Below are 13,576 nucleotides of genomic sequence, written 5' to 3'. Positions count from 1 at the left end.
TATTGGAAGTTTGAGAACTCATTGTTTAGCCATCAGGATTGTTACACTGTTTGGTTAGTCATAACATAAAAAGTTCTCACCGGTTTTCTGGGGTCCTATCACCAAGAATTTTGGTAAACGATCACAGGTTTTTTCTTTAGACCAAATGTCTCTGTGGCGTTTGTCATCACAAGGATTCTGAATGGGAGAAGAGAGAGATGGCTTTTTTGGTTGTGTATCTGTGGTGTGCGAAGGTTTTTCAACTTCTGTCCTTAAAAAGATGTTCCAGGAAAGAAGGCCATTGGCTCTTTCTTTTAAATTGAAAGTCTTTATGGGGCATCATGGAAGCTTTTGGATAACTCTTTTCTGTCCTGAAGTTCAGTGTATACTGAGAAGTTGGTGGTGGGGGAGACATTTCACTGATAGACAGCCTCACAGCACGGAGGACGTATTATTTCTTCTGCTGTTGGCAGTTCTATGCCGTGTGTGTGTGTGTGTGTGTGTGTGTGTGTGTGTTTGTGTGTGTGTACAGTGAGCTTGTTGGCAGAGACTGTGCTAACCTAAAATGAGACCCATTTCCAGCGTTCAATAAGTCACTGAAATGTATAAGGTGTTCAGATTTTCATTCTAGGTAACTTTGAGGTTTCCTGCTGTGTTTCAAAGGACTATGGATCTGACCATAATAATACTGTTCAAAGAGATAGCAGATTTCTTTCAGCTGCCTTCAAATGTCGGCAAATGTGTATCTAAAACTATAACATTACAGACTCTGATGCTAAAAAAGCACTACATTTCAGCAAAAGGGTAAAACGAGGGTGAATTTCTGCCTTGGGGATTTGCTTTTGGTCTTAGTACTTAAACCAAAGCCACTGTGCAAGCTGTATCTAGACACCTTTCATTTTTACTGCAAAATGCATGGTATGGAAGAATTAGCAGTGCTCTTTGATATTATTTCAGGAGTGGGTGTATAGGACAACATTCGATTTCTACTCGGTTAATACTGTAAGCATGTGTAGTCAGTAAACCTTCTGCTTATTTACAAAAAGCACCAGACGTTAACACTAAAGTGAAGGGATTCATTTTGGCTGTTGTTCTGGGAAAAAAAGTTGATTTTAAACCTGTCACCTGAAATAATAATGATTTCAGTTTAAAAATAAGGTGTGAAACTGAAGGAAAATTGCATGTCTTTCCAGTGGCTGACGTTTGGTGGTGTTTTGTAGCGGTTAAGATAAAAACGGTGTTTGTTACAGCAACTGTAAGATAATATGCGGTGATAATTCCACAACCACCACCTTTAACCTTCTAGAATGTGTAGTTACATCTCTTCTTAGGATTATTTGTGCTCAGGAGGTGCTTAGCTCAAGTTCAAAGCTGAATGAATTGAACAGAGTTCAGAGCTCATTGCAACAACAGTCTGTGAAATTGAATGAGTTCTACTTCTGATGATGATTATTGTATTATTGTGTCTGTCAGTTACTCTTGACAGCATTTCAAGCAGGAAGGATGAGTGCTGCCTCTGGAGCCAGAGGGCCTGGAACTCATTCCGCTCTGCTTCGTTCTAGCTGTGTGACCCTGACTAAGTGGCCCGCTTGCTTCTTCTGCAAAGTGGGGATAATAAGTGTGCTACCACACAGGGAAGCCGTGAGGAGTAAATGAGTTAAGAACCCAAGCTGACACACAGGACCACGAAATTATTCGCTAAGATTGTCCCTTTCCCAGATCATAGAATGGGCAATTGAAGTTCAAAGTACGTTTCTGCAGTTCTAGGGCACATGAGAGTGCATGCCTTGAGGTCTGGGTTCTACCTAGAACAGTTTGAATATGCCATATTATGTGACATTTTCTCTTGAGAAGCTCAGTGATTTTGCCACTAAACGCTTTCCCCGCATCCCGTCATTCCCAGCTGACACTTCTGAAAGCTCCTGGTGTATCCTGTGGTTCAGAAAGCAGGTGTCAGTTTGAACTCTTCTCACCTAACCCTCTAATGTTCTCTAGTCACTATAGATACGGGCATGTGCTCAGGATAGCTGGAAACCTGCCCAGCACACACCCTCTTGACCATCTATCTTCTCACCTTTTAGCCAATTGCAATCTGCAAATTGATCCCTCACTCCCAATTGAAAATATTACATCTATTGAACCCCTCATAGAGCTTTCAGAATTCCATGATTTCTACTGGGTATGGGAACAGAATTTCACCCCCCATGAAGCAATCACATAAGACTATAATTCAGGAAGAAATAGTTTCTCAAATCTACTAACATTTCCAAAATGCACGTGCTATTTGTTTTTTTGTTTTGTTTTATTTTGTTTTTTCCCCCAGATGGCTTTACTTTTCAGATTTGGATTATTTTATAAAACTCCAGGATACGTTGGTGGGAGTAATTAATTAAACCAAGTGCTGAACCATTCGTACCTGCCAAAGAGGGTCCCTTTGCTCAGGGAACAGCTCGAAGTATTTGTGGGCCAGCTGCGCTGGGGGCAGAGTCTGCAGTCGCAAGTTGGTCCAGCTCTGCACGAAGTTGGCCAGGTTCACAAAGGTGTACGAGCCCAGGCGGTCATTGCCGTAGTTGGACAGGTGGGTCATGAAAATGCTGATCTGAAAAAGGGAAACGAAGTCCAATGTAAACACAAGTTATTGTAATCCTGGGGCAGAGGCATCACAGTAAGACTAGTTTTGTCTTAACCCTCGTCTTTGCACAGGGTTTCAGTTTATGACATGGTTTTGAATTTTGGGCACACCCCAAATACTCTCACTATGATAAGGTATACTGGAGGATGTGCTATTAGCAAGACCTGATGAGTATTTTTTTCTGAGATTTTAATAACAGAATATGAGTCCCGTTGCCATATAGACATGTTGGTGCAATTAGATTGATGCTGAGTAACTTACCTAGATGGTCACACATGACAGCCTCATGATCTATGAGCTCGTCATAGCTGGAGACAGTGGGATCCCAGGAGGTTGGGACTTTGTGATTTCAATCTAGTTAATTTGCCTTGTAATGTACTAGTACTCCAGGTTAAAAGCTAGAAATAATCAATGAATTGGCATCATCAGCATTAACTGAATGTTCTCTGATTTGTACTTATCAGAAGCCATACTGAGAAGAAACTAGTGACTGGATTTTTACTAAGATAACTATTTACTATTTTCCATCAAAAACACCTCTCAAACCCTTTCCCATATTTATTATCAGTATCAAACACCTCCTTTAAGAAAAGTTTTCAGTGCTTGGCTAGGTAAAATCAACTCTTCCTGTGTAGACAGCTGACCTACATTGTATCCATACATTAAAAAAACCACAGCATTTTATTTATAATAAATTTGAATTCTGTAGATTTGATTACACTGGTCTGGAATGAATAATGTGCAATTTTAAAGCTACTGATTTCAGTGAATGCAAATAGTCTTTGTTGATTAGTGTTGACAAATGGAAATAATTCTGCATGAGATTTTCAATAGCAAAGAAAACCATTGTGGCATTTATGCTGTTATAAAAAAGATCATAGAAATAATTCATGTGGTAGTAGTACTTTCTTAAAATATATAATGTCATGTGAACAATAGTAATACTGTTTATTATAATCATCATAATGATGAATATAATAGGCTCATTCATTAACAGACTGAAAGACATACTGAAGGAAATTTATTGAGGTAAAGTGGCAGAATTGAGAGAAAGGTTATATTAAGATTTGACATAATGAACAAGAAAAAAAATGTAATTACTTACAACTATGAATAAGAAGAAACAGTGATATCTTATATTCTAAAGAACAAATCCTGCAGGCTGTCACATGAAAAGCTTCAACTGTGATTAAGAATATCTAATGACATTTCTGTTCACTCTGCCCGAACATACATTACATCTTAGAACTTCACAAACAAAGTGCTTCAAGGGTGATTCTAACAGCTACCAGCAGACTTATGCAGTCATGAAATTAGTAAGACTTTTACTATCTTGGGTATTTCTGAAAAAATGTGACTTAAAATTTAACCTTCTGCTTTGTTTTTTATATTAGCTTTATTTCTGTGATTCCCCCCCGCCCCATTGCCTCCAAAACTTATTAAAACAGTAGGCTATTGAGAGATTTCAGAAAATTATACTTTAATTTGGAAGTTCTTTTCCAATGTCTGCTAGAGGCAGTCTTTTGTTATTTGTTTCATATGACACATTTTTCAATGTAGTTCAAAAATAATAGCGAAATGATACTTCAAATTGCTTTTCTATTAAAAAAATGAACACAATGTAAATACATACATAAACCTGGTTAAACACTAGTTCAAATTTCTTGCTTTATTTTAATGAAATGTTTATCAATAAATCTATTTGTCTGTATGTCACTTGAATAGTATGTGCATTGGACAGAAAATGGGAAACTTCACGACACTGTGTGACTGTATCTAGGACATTTGACCTCCCTTTGGATTTTTTTAACATTGGAAAGCATTTTGTGTTGTGACATTTAAAGCAGTGTCACTGTTGTACTTGTATGAGTATGGAAAGTAAAAACTGCACCCCAGAGTGAGTTAGCTGGTTAGTGAAGTGGTTTGGCTGGATCTGAACCTGATTGGCAGGAGCTAAGATAATGCTTAGAAGGTGTTGCACTTAATCCTATAAAAGAAAAGCTCCTGTAGCCTCCATCCACGGACTTTCCCAGGTTTTCAGTTCTCTTTGTCTACTTGACTGCAATGCAGAGCACACCACAAACGAAGGGGTGGGTTCGTAATGCATGTCACCTGGACACTGTAAGCCTGACTTTGTTTTGTGCTGCTAACGAAATGCAGGGCCATAAAGGGAGTGGTGTCGGCCAGGACATAAAACACTTCACCTTCTTTATGAACTTTTTTTTTCTTTTTTTTTGGTGAATCACAATATTCTCTCTGCACATGGAATATTTCATATCTTTCTGAACATATGCTCTCTCCAAGTTTCCTTTATTATATTTTAGTTAGGAACATATGCTCATCAACCAACAGGACTGGAGGGAACAGACAGATAATGAGAATGTTTAAGTCAAAAAAATTGCTTCATTTCCAGACAGTGTTTCTTCCTTACTCCTGTTCTGGCCTGTGGTATCTATAATGCCACTTTATTTCTGGTAATTCCTCACCTGCCAACAAAGTCGGCATGGAATATAAAGACGCAAGGAAGAAGCTTGAAAAGGTTACCAGTTCAGGGAAAGCAGATATTAGTCTTTCCCTAAAGAGGAAGTGTTCGTAATCTAAGAGTGTTTCAGGGGTTTTTATTTGTCATTGTTGATTTTAATTTTTTTAAAAAGGATGGAATATATGAAAATAAATTATCTGTATTATACATGCAGAATCCAATGAGAAGGAAAATGTCAAAAGAAGTTACAGCTGCATTCCTACAACAGTTTTTGCTATAAGTAATTACACTATAAGTAATTAGTTATTACCCCAAAAAACTAATTGGCTGCTTAAAACTCAAATCACTGGAAATTCTGCCAAAGGCATAAAGTTTATCTGATTAACAGATGAAAAATATTCTTTTGAGCCTCGCTGATACAGATATTTATAACACGATACTTATCTATGAAGTTTTTCTGTAACAGACAAAAGGTAAATGCCAAATGTCATATGCACTGGTATACATGAGGAAGGAAACAGATGTCATCCATAAAAATGACATCTGGGGCTAAGACAAAGCTGTGGGAGCTGCACCTCCCCTTTCCAGCCTTAGCCAGGTGACTCTAGGAGGTTCAGGTATCGGGGAGGCGAGTGGTTCAGCCAAGAAGAGTGAGGAGCAGAACCCAGGGCTGGTGCGAAAGCAGGGGTTCTGGCAGTGGAGAGGAGCGAGGGGCGGGAAAACTGCCTCATGCATGTTTACCATAAACGGCACCATTTGTGACCATGCCGCTCTGTTCAGACCCACCAACCTGTTGCCAGAATCTCATTTGCCTTCAGTGTCGGCAGAGGCATTGGATTTTGCATTCAAACCTAATGCGTCTCCCGGTGTTTTTCACCGCATCTACTGCTTCCGACTCCCCCGAATCTCATTCTGTCCCTTATCCCTGTGTGTCCCCATGCTTAATCCTCTCTACTTGTCCTTCCCTGGTACCTGCCAACGTGCTTGGCTGTCTCTCACCTCAGGTTCCCTCCTGAGCTTCCCTCTTTCCCAGCGGCTGTCCTTCCCAGCCACACCCTCAGGGGCAGAACACACATGCTTCCTCCTCGCTGCCAGTCACTTCCTGGTCCTTTGCGACCCGGCTTTTGTCACCCCTCCACTGAAAATGCCTTGTGACAGGTGACAGTGGCCTCCACATTCCATGACCCGTGGACACATGGTGGCCTCTCAGTCTGTCCACTTGAGCACATTTAAGATTTTCTCTTTCCCTGGCTGTTTTGAAACTGTGTTTTCCTAGTTCTTCAGCTTTCTCCTTCCCTGATTCCTCTGTCTCTGTGTTCTTCTCTGTTTCATTTTCGGCATGCTGTCCCTCGGTGACGGCACCCAACGTCATGGTCCCCAACTCTACCTACCATCCGTGTCTTTCTCCTAAATTCCATACTCGGCCACGTGGGTGTCCAGGGAACAGTCCCACCTGAATGTCCGTAGCTGTCTCACTTTGAACGTGGCTCAACTGAGCACGTTTCACCTCTCGGATTTCAGCATTGCTAGATCCCTAGCACCCGGCCAACTAGAAAATAACTGGCTCACCATGGGTGCTCAGAAATAAGTATTTGAACGAGTGAACCTTGAATGTCACCCAGAGCTGGTCTTCCTTTCGTATTCCCTGTTTTGTCCAAGGTCACTACAGCCAAAGCCTGTGGTCATCCAGCCCAATCCCTGAGTGTCCCAGAACTTAGGAGCGCCTCGCTTCTCCCCGAACGGATCTGGTGTTTTGGACATAGTCCCTTTTACAGATACGCCCCCCTCCTGTCTGTCCCTTTCTGAACCTGCCTGGTTTAAAACCTCTGAATTTTTTTCTGGACTCTTTAAGAGCTGCTAACTGCTCTCCCTCCGTCCAGGGTTGCTGTCTTCTCCTCTCTCCCAGCTGCAAGCTGGGGCGGAGGGGACCCTGTACGTCAGGCTGGGAGGGAGGCTGCATGGCTCTTCTCCAGTGGGTGATGTGATGCCTAGTCTTGCTGATGGACGTTTCTGACCCCTTAGTGTTTGGGACATGGAGGTGAGGGAGGGAAAGGGGGGCAGGGAATTATTACCTGACTGACATTGTCAGAAGGTGGCATATGTTTAAAACCATCTGGGATCTTTGGAGACACCCCTCCCAGGCTCCAACCCTCCTCGTCTCCTTTACTCGGCTAGTGTATGCCGCATCCTTTGTCAGGAGCCTTCGAGCAGGGTCCCTTTAAAAAGGTTCAGGATAACATGCCTACTAAGAGTTCCACACCTGGGCCTTGGGAATTGGGGGCCTTTGAGCTGACCTTGGAGAATAGGGCGTGTCTCTTCCAGACATGGCCCTTCCTACATACACCACGGTAGCCAGTTTTTCTCACGCTTTGCTTTTACTGGCCAGGGTATGTCCCGCTTCTGCAGGGAACACATGCCAAGCTCTCCAATGGTTCCAGTGCCCTCGTGCCAGAGCTGAAATCATGAGTGGCCGGGCAGACATCACCCCTCTGCTGTCCCCTTGGACAGCCATGCTCACTGCACAGCAGAACTTTCCAAGAAACCTTCCTCACTAACTCGCCTTCATTTCCAGAAACGTAACTAACTGTTTTATCCTGGATGTGGGTGAGCCATTTGAAATTTTTGCATGGTGGTCCTGCTCACAGCTTACTCTGGTGTCTAATACCTTTCAGATCTTTGTGCTACTACAACTGTTTTATGCTAAGAGTTACTTTCATTAATTTTATCACCTTGTCCAATGGGAGAAAAAGATGTCACTCTCATCTCTAAGGCTGACACGCACTGATGCTGTTTTCCTACCCGGCTCTGCCTTAGTCATCATTTAAGAACCTCAAAGGAAAGGTCAGCTCAGAATGATTTAGCAGAGGGCTCTTAACCTTTCAGGTTTGGGATCTGACAGGCTTTCCAGGATAACTGGAAGGGTGAATCGCTTGCCCTATATTAGGGACAGGTTTCAAAGGTACAGAGATGAGGGCAATGTCATTTAAAGCAATTTAGCTTGGTGCATTTGTCTTTCTTACAACATGTGTGCCTTTCAGGTTTTCTGGCTGTGCATTCAGATCTGCAAGTTCAGCCCTTTCATTAAAAGCTCATGACTGATGACCAATTACCATCTCTGTTAGGTGCCAGAAGGAGTCATTCTACTGGTTTAATGCGTCGCCATTCCTTTAGCTGCTGGGCAAATGTTCACATGCCACAAGGGTGTCTCCAGCTCTCAGACCCCCGGTGTTCAGAGAACCCTGCACCGTGAGCCCCGGCGGCTGGCGGTTCTGATACCACCTCTTTCTTACTGTGAAAGGCGCGGTGCGGTGACTTACACCCCAGACAGCAGCGGCTGTTGTTCTGTGAGACACACAGAGCGACAGGAGAATGAACGCAGCCGCAGCGTATGCTGGACTTAAAAGCGATTAAGTAAGAGGAACCCTACGTAAGCAGCAGCGAAGCGCAGAAGTCACACTCATTTTTCCTAGCAGAAACCATTTTAGTTTTAAAGCACTGTCTCCACAGCACGAGGAAGGTGCATAGAGAAATGAAATTAAACGTCGCTTTCAGTGCTTAATTTAACCAAAAAACCTGCCACTTTCAAAAAATCGTCCAAGTAAGGGGACCAGCATGAAACTCTGATTTTGGCTCCTGTGAATGAATTATATTTTGTTAATTAAAAAGATCAGATTCATCATCAGGAGGTTATAATTAGTGGTATTTGCTCATAAAGCTGAATTCACCCTGCGGGGGAAAATCAACATACCAAACAAGTATATTTATTTTGTGAATAATAATAAGAAGAATAATTAAAAAAAGCTAGGTTTCAAAAGGTAGTGACTAATTGTTGTCAGGTTTCTAAATATTCAAAACCATTTAACAATGTATTTATTATTTTAAGACAGCCCTCTAATACAGTGATTTGTAAAATGTTGAAAGGCTCCCTGTCTGGGAGGCTCAGTTTTGCATAGAAGTTTATGTGGCGAGCTCTTTTTGAAGGGCAAGAAAGAACAGTGGTGACGAGTGGACACTCACTTGAGTGACCAGCGTCACTTGTGTCTGCACCTTCAGCGAGAGGCAAAGTACTGGGCTTGAGTGGGCCTACGGCCGCTCTCCCTGGGCTGTCTCCAACCTCGGCACCCCGTCCTGTCTCAGTCTCTGTGCCTCCAAGCGGCTTCGCGCATACAGTCTCTTCACTGTAACCTTGTTAGACTGATATTTGCCCCATTCTTTCAAATAGTTAAGAAATATTCTATCTGGATTATTTAATGCAAGTACCTGGGAGTCTCTCTGCTGGACTTCTTTATTTCCCTCCACTGACTGGGTCAGGCTGGCTGCCTCTTCCCTGAGAAGCCCTTCACGTCCCCACAATTCAGGGACTTCATGGTCTGCTCCATTTTTTTCATTTTTTTTTCATTCTTCATACTGAACTTAAACCCATTTCTAAGACCTCCATTGAAGACCTGCATTACTGATGAAGCTCACAATGATTGTTTTTCCCTTTCCAAACTGCAAATTGATCGTGTGTCATTCAATCCCAAATTACATATTATTTTGTTCATTATCCATTTTTCTAGATGTTCATTTCATATCTTGTCAAGTAAAAATGTAAATTTTTAAGGGAAGGGGTCATGGATTATAAAGCTTTCTAGTCCTATCTAGTTCTTTCCAGTGGGTATCTCATGTTAGGGGCTTAATACGTATTCCTTAAAGTAACCTTTCTCAGCCACTTCCTCGAGAGAATCCACCCTAGAGAAAATGAGCTGACTGTTCATTCTCACACGAAGGGTACGTGGCTGGTACCACTCTACACGCACAGGAGAGAGGTGAGCTCAGCAGAAGCCGTGGGTCTGTTAGGGCATCACGGCCTCACGATCCCGGCTCACGAAGGATGGGTCATGAGCTGAGCATCACCACACCGGACGGAAAGGTTAGGCGATAACTGACCTTTGCCACGACCATATCTTATCATAATAATGTACAGTTCTCTATCTGAGCATAATGCTAGTGATGCTTTCTATAGTGAATTATGCAGAATAAGGAGAAATACTTAAAAAGGCTTGTAATGTTAAATGTACGGAGGGAGTATGACAAAATGTGTAGGCAATAGCTTTTTTTTTTTTTTCTGAAACTTCAATTACGGCACCTGGAGTGATTAGATAGAAGTAGCACTATTTCAGAGGTATACTGAACAGGTATATAAAACATTGCCAAAGGTTTTCACCGTTTACATGACACACTTCTTTCTAGAACTTCTAAAACATAACGAATGACACACTTTGACTAGGGGTAGGAATGTGCAGATTTCCGTTTTCCGCCTCACTTGGGGGTAAGAATGTGCAGTATATTGCCCACACTGGGGTGGAGGGAAGCATGGACCAGGTAGTCAGGCTCTGATCCCTGAGATTCAGCCACAGAGAAAGGCAGCGGGACCATCGTAGGCGTGGAAAAACCATTCCACACTGACAGTGCACATGTACGGGAGTCTCTTCCCACAGGCTTTCCAGCTCTCTGTGGACACACTGTGTGAATGGTTGTCAGCCTCCCTTCACACCCAGATGCAGGCTGAGAAAGGCAGTTAGTGAGTCTGTATGTCTTCAGCCACCGGCAGGGGAAGCCATGTGCTCAGAGAGGTGTCAGTTGCCACCGGCATGTGGCTGAGCTGCCCCCACATGAAGGACGCCCATAGCTCCTGCCTCCCAGGGTGCAAGGTCAGAGCGGGCAGGTACCGCTTCTATCTAGGAGAACCGTTTCAGTCCTTCTGCGATAAGATAGAGGGAGAAAAGATTCTACCCCAAAGCTTTGTCTAGCAAAGAAGAGAACACAGAAGAGACAGTGACTTTTAAACCAGAGAAGGCAGTAAATGACGACAATACTTGGTGGTGGATGACTGATAATCATTCCCATACGATATTAATATGATACCGAAGAATGGAAGTAAGTGAAACTGAGCGTAAGAGGAGCCACAGTTACTGAAAGATGAACCCTGAGTGAAAACTAAGCAAGATAAATAAAGGTGGGAAAAAGAGGCAATCAGAAGTGAAAATTCATAGTTAAAGGGAGTTTAGTTGGTGATACTGGCATGCACAGGCTATTCATGAAAAAGACAGCTAGATTCGAAAGTCTTGGGAAGTCTTGGGAAGTCTTCGAGCCCTCTCTGTGCCTCCAGGAAACGATAGGATGTCTGAATGTGGGAACACTGATTTGATGAAGTGAGGTCTGGGAGAGGGCTGCCGCTGAGATGTGGGGTTTGCAAAGGTAGCGTGGTGCTCTGGGGACTGCGACGAGTGATGAAGGGTCTGGTTGTGGATTTCAGCTGTTCATCTGACACAGTCACGGAACAGTGTGAAAGGAAGAGGTGGCTGTTAACACAGCAGAAGAAATGCCAGTTATGGGTGGCAATGAGGAAGCCACTAGGAAGGCAGGCAGAGGAAGGGCTTCTTCCAAAGGCCGCCCGCGGGGCCCATGGACACCGCCCCCCGCTGAGCGGCTCTGGAGAGAATTCTTTCCAGCCCAGGAGTCAAGGAGCAATGAAAACCCAGGATGGCAGCCGTGCCAGCCGTGCATGCTGCCTTGAGTCTTCCTGAGTGGGAAGTAGGAGTGGGAGCGCCTCAACACAAATGACATCCGATGGAAACGTTTCAGTCAGCAGTGTGCTCGCGACATCGTCCCCCTCCTTTCACTTGGAAACCAATGCTCTGGAGTGTGCTGAGCAGCCCCCGCCAGCGCTCGGTCCTCTCTGTGCCTCCAGGAAACAATGATATCATGTCTGAAAGACGCCTCGTGCACCGGCCAGCCAGCCGTCCTGAATTACAAGCACATATTTTTACAGTTTGGACAGAGTGGTCATCACTGCCTATGTAGTTCATGAGATCTGCTTTCTCTTGTCAATATAAATAGAGATCATTTGCAAAGTAACAGTAGGATTTCCTGTGCAGACAGACGCTTTTCATATTTATAAAGCCAGAGTTCCTTTGTTTTGTCCTTGTGACGCTCTGGGAAGCTGGAAACTGATACGTTTTTTCATATCTAGTTTAGTTTAACATATGGCAAAGAGCTTTCTGAGACTATCTCCAAATTTTGCAGTTCACAGTTTCCAGCCTCCACAGGAAACAGAACCGTGCTTCTGACGCAGCCCCGTTTCATGGGAGACCACAGAGAACAGCCTAAAGTTAAACCACAAAAGTCGTGCTTATACAAAGCTCGGCACGCAGTTTAAACCACAGTAGCACAGAAAGCGTCAGTGGATGCTGCAATGCCATTTCTAAGTTCTTCTAGCAAAATACTTCAAGGCAAATCCATAACCAAGTAGCTGTGAAGTCTATTCTTGAGCTTTTGGTTAGACAGACATAATGCAGAAAACAAGTTCTGGACCTGGATATGGCCTATTCTGAGGGGCCTCAGGTTAGCAGTCGTCTGTGTTTGCATGCTCTTACTAGATTCTGAAGTATAACAGAAACGAAACAGACACACACCTCGTCCTTGCAGACCATTGGAGGAGGGAGCTAGGATGACCTGTGCAGAATACTTGGTAGGTGTTACCGGCCCGCTGTGTTCCAGTTGGTGGCTAGGGCTGCCGTCTGGTCCTGAAAGTGCTCCATCACCTACAGCTATGCTTTTCCAGCTCTTGGGCCTTTCCTTAGGAGTTTCCTTTTTGTGGTGTGTGTGGGGGTGGGGACTACTTCTGTGTCAGCTTCCTTTCTCTCATGGTCTCATGTCTGTGCATAATATCCCATAGGATGAGAAGCCAGACTAAGACATGTGGCTTAATTCTGATGAAAACGGAGGCTGCTCAAGGCCACGAGTGTGGAGCAGGAATCACCTCAGAACAGCACAGTGACAGGAAAAATGAGGGCCTCTCTCTCACTGTGTCTCCCTCTGGTCAGTTAAGGACTTGCTTTGAACCCCAGTTTCCTCATCTGCAAACGCTTCATAGAATTGCTGGTAAGGTCACAGAAGAGCATATAGCGAGCCTCCCAGAGTGGGGGCTAGAATTACAAGTGGTCATGTATGAAAGGCACGTAACAGGTTGCAAGTACAGAGGGGGTGCCCTTTGTCCCCTCCAATGGCCTCTCTTGCTTATTTCCTTGTTCTTGCTGCAGTCCATACAGCTGTTAACAGGAGAAAGTGAAATTACAGATAATTGAAATATTATTAGTGCTTTATCTCTCATCCTGTGTTAATATTTTGATATTCGAGGAAAAAGAAACTTTAGATACTCAAAAAGTATTGTTGAACTGAATCCCTTAACATAATATTTTGTCTCAAAATAATTTGCCAAATATTAATTTATAATTACACTGGTTTGATCACTCTTTGTTAATAAGGACTCGTGTTAGCACTTTAAAAATCAGTGCTTTATGCTTCTTGTTAAAAACAAAGCGATGGAAACTCATCAAAGAAATATTGTAAAATATAGAAAAGCAGAAAGAATAAAAAATACCCAGTTCTCAATATCTAAAGATGCATTTCTTTTTAGTATTTTTATGTATAGTTTTTTT

General features: G+C 43.1%; 1 protein-coding gene across 5 annotated transcripts in view; it reads right to left on the bottom strand.

The window, feature by feature from the left end:
- Positions 1-13,576, bottom strand: part of LOC308508729 (bifunctional heparan sulfate N-deacetylase/N-sulfotransferase 3) — a 110,560-nt gene that overhangs the window by 23,496 nt on the left and 73,488 nt on the right. For all 5 annotated transcript variants that reach the window (XM_081075938.1, XM_081075940.1, XM_081075939.1 and 2 more), the window contains 2 exons: positions 2,396-2,578; positions 81-177 (listed from right to left, as the gene is read on the bottom strand). In XM_081075938.1, coding sequence (XP_080932064.1) covers positions 81-177; positions 2,396-2,578 — 280 coding nt within the window. The remainder of the gene's footprint in view (positions 1-80; positions 178-2,395; positions 2,579-13,576) is intronic.

Source organism: Rhinolophus hipposideros (genome assembly GCF_964194185.1).
Source record: "Rhinolophus hipposideros genome assembly, chromosome: 16".
In the NCBI taxonomy this organism is placed as follows: Eukaryota; Metazoa; Chordata; class Mammalia; order Chiroptera; family Rhinolophidae; genus Rhinolophus; species Rhinolophus hipposideros.
This window is presented reverse-complemented; position numbering and strand designations above follow the sequence as displayed.